Here is a 9,053-nt window from a genome sequence, read left to right as displayed (position 1 = left end):
TGCAAACAAAGCATATTAAGTACTGCCTATTGCCCCTCTAGTATACCCAGCTGATTTGACACATTGTTATACCCAATATTGATGAATACAGCCATGATATCTTCCTAGCTATAGAGCCCCATGCCCACTGCACATTGGGGCTGATTCAGACCTGATCGGTGCTGTGCATTTTCGCACAGCAGCGATCAGGTCTAAACTGCACATGGGCTGGCACCGCAGCGCGCCAGCGCATGGCAGACAGCTGACGGCTGTCATAGCCCTGCGATCGCCTCTGCGTGTCAATTAGGTCGCTGGGTGGGAGGGGGTGGGGCGGCGGCATTTAGCCACCATTTAGGGGGCACAGTCGGGGCAACGCAGGCGTGCCCAGACCGTTAGGGGGGCGGGTCGCGGCGGCTGCGTGACCTGTTATGACCTCTAGCATCTATGGCCGCTCCCACAATGCCGTGCGGTGCGCGATGATGTCATCGCGCACAGCAGCGGCACCAGTAGCGGATCTTGCCACAACGGCGGCACCCTCGTAATGGCGGTGGCGCCCTCAGGACAGTGGTGCCCCGGGCAAAAGTCCTGCTTGCCCGTGGCAAAATCCGCTACTGCCCGCATGTCAGTGTGACTGATCGTAGATGTGCTAAATTTAGCACATCTACGATCAGGTCTGAATTAGCCCCATTGCTCTTAGACTTGGATTTCCTTCTACAACATTGTAGTCCAGACAGTGTCTCTCCTCCGTCAGTCTATGTCCCAGGCCTGGAGGATACAGAACACAGCATGTAATCCGCTGTCAATACTGAAGCTTATACTGAAGTACAATGTGTGAGGGCAGGACTAAAATACTAAAAGGGAAAAATCTAAAAGTATACTAACACTAATATTTCTACTAAGAGACAGATGACTCCTAATTACACAGGGAGGGATGCTGGGAATTGTTGTCCATAGTTTTATATGGTATGAGCATCAACCAAGTAATGATGAATAAATTCCAGACTAATGCAGTGCTCAAATGGCATTTACTTTAGAACTCAGGAGTGTTTCTGTCAAGAGATGAGGCGAGTCATGACTCATTCACTACATGAACACTTAAGGTTCTATTTACTAAGCCTTGGATGGAGAGAAAGTGGACGGAGATAAAGTACCAACAACCAGCACCTGTCATTTTCCAAACACAGTCTGTAACATGGAGGTTAGATGCTGAGTGTCTGGTACTTTATCTTCGTCCACTTTATCTCCACCCAAGGCTTAGTAATTAGACCACTAAGAGCTTCCTAGAAGATGGGAGGCCAGGATATGGGGGAGCAAGAGTGCATATGTCAGTGTGAGCTTACCAAATCCCAGGCCATATAGAACCTATCTTTTATTGAATGTACTTATATATGATAGCTAGAAGCTATGGCAACTTCTCCCCTGGTCATATCTAGAAGGTTTGATATATCTGCATATATGCCTGGTGACTATGCTTACTGCTTGTTACCATGGCTCTCAGCTTCTAACTAAACTTATATAAAGAAAGTTCCACAATAGTGAAAATAATTTGCTCTTCCCTTATCAAAATATATACATTTTTCTTTTTTTTCTTTTTTTTAGCTCTGTGCCACTTTAACCAAATATTTGGTGTTGTTGGGTATCTGCAAGGTTTACTAAATTATTTCAGTTTACTAGATTGAGTAAATAAAGTATTTGGCTAGGACTCAACCTAATCTGTATCTTTGTTCCTATCATTAAAATTATTCCCTAGATTTGGCTAACAGCTGTGAAAACGCAAAGCATTCAATATCCGGGTAGTCGTAGTCGACATACCGGCGCCGGGATCCCGACAACTATTCTCCCTCTTGGGGTGTCCATGACACACCTGGAGGGAGAATAAAGAGCTCTTTTGCACTCGCTCCACTGCCGACATTCCGGCGGTCGAGATCCCGGCACCAGTATGCTGGGCCCCAGGATCCCGACAGCCGGGATATCGTAGTAGACCCATGAAAACTGTGTATAAAAAAGATCTCACCTCCGTGGCAAATAGGCGTTACCCAAATATGAACGTGATGATTGCCCAAAAAATGCTTTCATTATACAGAATGCTTTATTTTTGTTTTGTTTTGTTTTTTACAGTACCACACAATACACAACAAACAGTAACAAAATAGTTCAATGATAAAAAAATAAATTGCGTGACTGTAGCCGTAAAATTGGCAAATGCCAGGAGTTTGGGCAGTGGAAGTAGGAATTGTGTAGTCTTTGAATACACTGTGCTGTATTCCAATCATCTCTTGAAGCAGATGTGTTACTGTGTGCCTTATTAGCTATGGTTGACGACATTCCACTGATACGACATAGCAGCCCTGGAAGGAAGTGAAAATGGGAAAGGTCTAAGCATAGTGGATGATATTTAAGATGCTCCACTAAGGATAAATGTATAGCGAAGAACACCTTCCTGTTGTTTGTATATGATAATGTACCCTCAGTTACAATTCTGTGTGGTACACATAGCCTTCACACATCACTTTTTCATTCTTTTTCAAATGTACTGTTTGTGAACATTATTGTTTATACACTTTTGTTGTACTTTCTCTGCTAAGAGTTTGGTAGATTATGTGAAGTTTTTTTTGTTTTGTTTAAAAAAAAAAAAACACTGAGCTGATTCCTTTCCCATACAACGTCTACTGTGGATCAATTCTTTTTTATTCCCCCAACAAAAATTATCAGGTGTTCTAGGTCTGTCTGAGAAAGGTTACTGTATTTCAGGTTTGTCTGAGAGAAGTAAGATTATTTCATGTTTGCATGAGAAGAGTGAATCTATTATTTCTCAGGACTGCAAAACCAAAGCCACAGGTTGTTCTGTGTATAAGGTGTGCTCAATTTATAGGGCAAATCCAATGGCTGCTACTGGGCCCTCTATACAGATATGTTACATATGTTACCTTTGAGTTATTTCCCTTCTTTTTACATGATGAGGTCTTTTGACATTGTTGTATACTTTGGTATGACTTTGAGTAGGTTGCTCTTCCTCCATTTTATATATATATATATATATATATATATATATATCACTTTGGGTAGAGCACAGGTAAATTGTGGCCTCTCTACAGTTTTACTGAACTTCATCTACAGTATGGAAAAGCATCTCTATTGACCAGGAACTATACAGTTACTAGTATTCACCTTCATTAGGCTCTGTTTTATCTAATGGAATGTGACATAATAGGGTCATTATGGAGAATGTTTTTGAAAATATACTTTGGTAGAAATAAATGTCGCCAATTAGTGGACTGAAATAATGTACGTGGGCGGAAACAGACATATTGACTTTGTATAATGTTATTTTAAGTAGATTACTGCAATGCTTTAACTCATAACATAGGAATGCATGCTCTCTTTTCCACAAAACCTGTTAATTAACATTACTTTTATAGTATAAGAAGCTATAATAAAGTAAATTTCATACAGTTTGTCATTCAAAGTATGTCAGCGGAAATAAAAAGAGACTAAAACGCTAAATAAAAATGTCTCAATGGATTTTCTAAGCAAATTCTGAGTTCTAGAAACTTCCAAATTATGCACATAGACTAAAATGTTCAGGACATATAGAATTTTAAGTGACATCTCCAATTTTAGGTAATATTCCTTCAAATTCCAGAAATAATGAAAGTGTTCAATGGGTACACACATCAATCGAAATGTCAAGATGAGTTTAAAGCAATAATGTTTTTTTTTATCCTGCTGCTGGGTCATCAGAAGATCATTCCCATTAGTGGAAGATGAACCTTAGCTCAGTCTACCTAAATCAAAGCCAGAAAGTCAAAAATAGAAAAAAAAAATGATGACGTTCGGTGACACAAAAAAGTTACATATTTTCTATAGACCTTTTAACACTGTGATCTCTTGCTTTGTCTGCTTTCTCTTGGTTCACATACTCCAAGACCTTCATGAGCATGTCCTCATCTATATACTTATTCTGTGTGTCATCATTTTCCCTGGTCAAGGACAGCCGTCGGTTACCATTGGGTGCTGTCTCTAAATCCTGGTAACCTCGCATGTTCAGATATCCTCTTAAAGCCTTCTCATATTGCTTTTCAAGCTCCTGAATGTCACTCTGTGGGTAAAGGGCAGGTAGCCTTTTATTTTGGTTGTTTCCCAGAAGCTCTGGATATTTAGATAGCATCTTAATTACATAATCTGCCAAATCTTCCTCCTTTTCAGACCTGGGTTCATATTCAATTTGCCTCTTTTCTAAGTCATTTGGCCACGTTTTGTGTCCTTTTGATTTACTAGTCATCAGGTAGGGCCTTGGAAACGCATTATTTTGGTTAAATCGATTCAGGAAGGGATGTTTCTGATTTGGCAACTTATCAGCTCCCATTAGGTTCAACATATCCTCCACTGTAAGATCTTCAGGGCCATTAGGCAGCACAGCAGATGAGGGCTGTTTTAAAAATGACTGCTTGGTTTTAATCACATCCACTTTATCAGACATAGTTTCTGAAACCTCATCCAGATCATCAGGTACTGCAGCTTCCTTTTCAGATTCCAACCTCCCTGAAAACTTCCTACCATCTTCATCCCTCAGCATGTCAATAAGATCCTCAGGGGGGATTTGTAAGTTTCTAGATATATCTATCAACTGATAAATAGCTTCGGGGTCAAGTTCTTTTCCTGAGAATTTTAGGGAGCGTTTTTCTGTGTTCTGTTTACCTTTTTCCATTTTGTTCATCCACATCCTTAAGTATGAATTCATCAGTTTTGACAAGTTTTCAGATTCTTGCTCTTTATTGTCTTTCTCAGGTTCCTCATCCTGTAAACCCAATAATCCAGATCTTTTCATCTCTTCCTCCATCTCGTCTGTTTTCTCTACCTCTTCCTTACTCTCTTTTAACTCCTCCTGAGTTTGACTTTCAACTTTCTCCTCAATCGGATTCCAGTCTTCTCCTCCTGCTACATCCTCATAAGCAATGTTGTTGGCTTTATACATATCATCTTCATCATCCTTATAAAGCTTTTGGTCTTCATCTAACCTATCTCGTTTATGGTTGGCTTGGCCTTTTAATTTCCCCAGTTCCTGGAAGACAGACTGTAATGTAGCTAGGCTTTGAGGTGTATACTGGCCTTCCACAATTTCATTTGTGCGCTTCAATGGATTGTCTCGAGAGTAGTCATCATATAGTCTTGAAGGAAGTTTACCAGTTTTGGGTCTTTTCTCAAACCATTTATTTGAGTCATAATCTTCAATTAATTCAGGTGGTATGTTGCTGTATGATTTGCTTTTTTCTTGTGGAGTTGCCTTGCTCTCTTTTTCTGCTTGCATCAAGGCTTCCAACATTGCTCTCATCCACTCAGACTCATTATCAGTGGGGAGAGATTTGGCACTGTCTGGTGAAAGGGTCTGTGCATCTTTCTGCTCTGAAAGGAATGGTGCCCCTTGATAGGAGCTATAGTCAGGGAGGCTTTCAGGTCTACTTGCTTGTTTCCTGAGGTTCTCAATGTACTCCAGTGCTTTCAGCATATCTGGACTTGGCAGTCTTTGTAAACTCTTCATTCTGTACTCTTGATCTTGTTGTGGCACTTGGTAATATTGAAATGGTGCAGCATCAGCAAAGGACGTTAGGATGATTAAAAAGCACAAAGATAAGCATCTTGTAAGACAATAGTTTCTTGGAGATGCCATGTTTATCAATGTTTCCTAAAACAGAAATGTAGATGAATATGTAGCACATACTGAAATACATTGCAAATGATCAAAAAAGACAAGTACATCATTACTTTTTAAATGTAACATGTCATTAGAATGCCATAGAATAAAATATATATACATTAGTATTGCAATATGCAAATAAATGGCCACCAAGTTTGATTTTGGAGTTAAAGTGCTGTTTCGGTGTTGCTTTAAAACATCAACCATTCTTAATGAATCTATGTCAGTGACTGATCTCTGTCTGTGAAAGCTCAATCTACTTATAGCAAGGCGGTTAATGTGTTATATTTATAGACTGTGGGTTACTTTAAATAACTTTTGCCTTGGCTTTAGGTTTATGTGACGCACGAGTAAAGAAACATAATCAAATACAACTGCAGTCCTAGATTTCACCTACCACAGCTTTTCAATCTTGATTTACTAACAGAAACCAGAAACATACACAGGCTGGGATCATTTTATGAAGACAAAATGAAAACAGCAGAACAAAGACAAATCATACTTAAAGAGAAAGACTCATTTCCTGCATGTCACTGCAACTACCACCACTGCTACCAGGTCTAACCTGAAATATGGTTATTGCAAAACAGACCCTCTACTCGTGTTTGGATGACCAATAATCCTATGGTTGTACTTATAATCAGGCTTAGGCAGTGTATAGTTATTCAACTTGGAAATACAAATTATATATTGTGACTTTTATTTCCACAGTGGCTGGAGGTCCGCAGATTGCATAGCTCCTTTGCCTATATTGTAATGTCTTTGGCTGTGCAACGTACTATAATGTCTACATAATTCTTATGTTCTTACAGGAAACATCACTGTAGTGGATGTACACATGTCAAAAAATGATGCAAAACAAATGATTTATAACATAGTTTGAAAGCAAAGGTTTGATAATAAATGAGTACCCTAGATGAACCAGGTGGCATATAACAGTAATCATCATCATTATCATCATCATCATCATCCTCATAATTTTAGTTTTTTAGCACTCTTTCTCATACAGGACTCAAGGTGGTTATATACTGTATATGCCAACAAATATTTCATGTTTAATTTCATGTTAATTAACTCAGAATTACAGACATGTCTATTACTAAATAACAATCTAAAAATGCATGTTATTCATACGATGTCTGCTGTACTGAATATTTCAGATAAATAGATAGATAGATAGATAGATAGATAGATAGATAGATAGATAGATAGATAGATAGATAGAATGAATATAACAATTTGCTTTGCTTACTTCTTTCATAATCTTAGCATTGTTTACAAGTAACACAATGACAGGATTGTATTATATTGTTCCTAGCTATGGATACAGTTAAACGCTAAAATGGAAAATGCCCTAATGGAGTCTAACCACTTATATATTTATGTTAATCTTAAATAAATGTATGTGTATACTCCACGTATTATGTACAAATTGTTGTACAGTATATGAAAACCAGAAAAACAATCCAAACCCTTCACTAACCTGTGTTACAGAACACAACACACAATTGTACAATTGCTTCTCGGTTATTTCAAACTAGTTATACTGATGTTATGGGCATTGCGTCTCAGCATATGAAAACGTTATTGTAGGTGCTCTGTTAGGTCCATCACACTAACATATTGCCATTGTCTGTTGCTCAGTAACTTATACAGCATAGCAACAGGCAATCCATGGAACACCACCCACACTTATCACACAGTAATTCAGCAGGTGAAGTGAATGATAGATAGATAGATAGATAGATAGATAGATAGATAGATAGATAGATGATAGATAGATAGATAGATAGATAGATAGATAGATAGATAGATAGATAGACAGACATTGGAAACAGTGAAGCATACTGATAACAGTTGTGCTATTCCTTAGGTGGGGGCAGCTGTAAGTTTCGATAGCACACTGATCCTCATGCACATACTCACAGAAGATAGGATAAATTCGCTGCACCCTACCTGTGTGCTCAGGCAGAGGGCTGCAGGCTGATCATACTGTAGCTCCCTCTCAGGACGGAGATATTGGTTTCAGCACCAGAACAGCTCCCAGTGCTTAATAGGGCAAGTCATGTGACGCATGACGTCAGTGTGTGCACAGAGCACCGGGGAGAGACTAGCAGCGGCCGCGTTAACCCTTCTGCCTGCTAGCTGAATGAAGGACGTAGATGGGCGTGATACATAGCAGTCATGCCAAATACATTACCATAACAGTTATCGTACTGCCAATAAACTGATCAGGATATGGTGTGTTCCTCCCTTCATCTTTTATTATGGAGAGACTGAAATCTATGTTTGTGCTGAAAAGTTTGGATGGTGCTATGTGCCAGTAAATCACATGTATGCAGGCAATGCAGGGGTTAATGTTACATTGTATGACTGCACAAGCAGTGCAGGCACAGTGATGTGGCCCTTACCAGTGATTTCACTGAGGAGAGAAAGGCGAGGATCGCACGCTACTTTGTTTGTTTTTAATCCGAAAATGAAAATTCACATTCATGATTCCCCTCCTGCAAGTGCAGCATATTACCCTGCGCACTGCTGCTGGTTACACTGTACCAGCCTCATGCATGACCTGCTACTGGTGGTCGTTGGATCTCATATGGGCCCTCATTCCGAGTTGATCGCTAGCTGCCGTTGTTCGCTGCGTAGCAAACTTTAAAAAAAACTGCATATGCACCACAATGCACACGTGCGGCGTACGGGTACAAAGAGCATCGTGGTTTTTGCACAGGTTCTAGCGACGCTTTCAGTCGCACTAGCGGACACAAGGAGATTGACAGGAAGTGCGAGTTTCTGGGTGGCAACTGACCATTTTCTGGGAGTGTTTGGGAAAACGCAGGCATGGCCGGGCGTTTGCTGGGCGGGTATCTGACGTCAATACCGGGTCCTTCGTCGCAGCAATCATCGCACAGAATACAGTAAGTAACTACAGGGCTGGTCTTGTTTTGCACAAAATGTGTTTGCAGCCGATCTGCTGCACAGGTGTTCACACTCCTGCAAAGCGAAAATACACTCCCCCGTGGGCGGCGACTATGCGTTTGCACGGCTGCTAAAAGTAGCTAGCGAGCAATCAACTCGGAATGAGGGCCAGGGTCCTTGTGAAATTGTGTTTCAGCCCAGTCAATGCTGTCCACTGTATAGCACTGAGGGGCATTAGTCTTAAGTTCATACAGTACAGTATGTGTGTTGTCCTTCATTATGGTATAATGGGGGTAATTCCAAGTTGATCGCAGCAGGATTTTTGTTAGCAATTGGGCAAAACCATGTGCACTGCAGGGGAGGCAGATATAACATGTGCAGAAAGAGTTAGATTTGGGTGGGTTATTTTATTTCTGTGCAGGGTAAATACTGGCTGCTTTATTTTTACACTGCAAATTAGATT

At 40.2% G+C, this 9,053-nt stretch overlaps 1 protein-coding gene across 2 annotated transcripts; it reads right to left on the bottom strand.

Annotated features, from left to right (window-relative positions):
- Window positions 1–2,049: 2,049 nt before the first annotated feature.
- SCG2 (secretogranin II) lies at window positions 2,050–7,802 on the bottom strand. 2 transcript variants are annotated; one of them, XM_063915899.1, is made up of 2 exons: window positions 7,601–7,802; window positions 2,050–5,662 (listed from the first exon to the last, which is right to left on the bottom strand). In XM_063915899.1, exon 2 carries the CDS (start codon window positions 5,645–5,647, stop codon window positions 3,830–3,832), a length of 1,818 nt encoding a protein of 605 aa, XP_063771969.1. In that variant the 5' UTR covers window positions 5,648–5,662; window positions 7,601–7,802; the 3' UTR covers window positions 2,050–3,829. The 2 variants fall into 2 exon arrangements, with proteins under 2 accessions (XP_063771969.1, XP_063771968.1); XM_063915898.1 differs by having other exon boundaries at window positions 7,631–7,802.
- Window positions 7,803–9,053: the final 1,251 nt, after the last annotated feature.

The sequence above is a fragment of the Pseudophryne corroboree genome, chromosome 4, assembly GCF_028390025.1.
Source record: "Pseudophryne corroboree isolate aPseCor3 chromosome 4, aPseCor3.hap2, whole genome shotgun sequence".
NCBI classification, from domain to species: Eukaryota; Metazoa; Chordata; class Amphibia; order Anura; family Myobatrachidae; genus Pseudophryne; species Pseudophryne corroboree.
The sequence above is the reverse complement of the archived record's forward strand: the minus strand, read 5'-3'. Positions and strand labels throughout refer to the sequence as shown.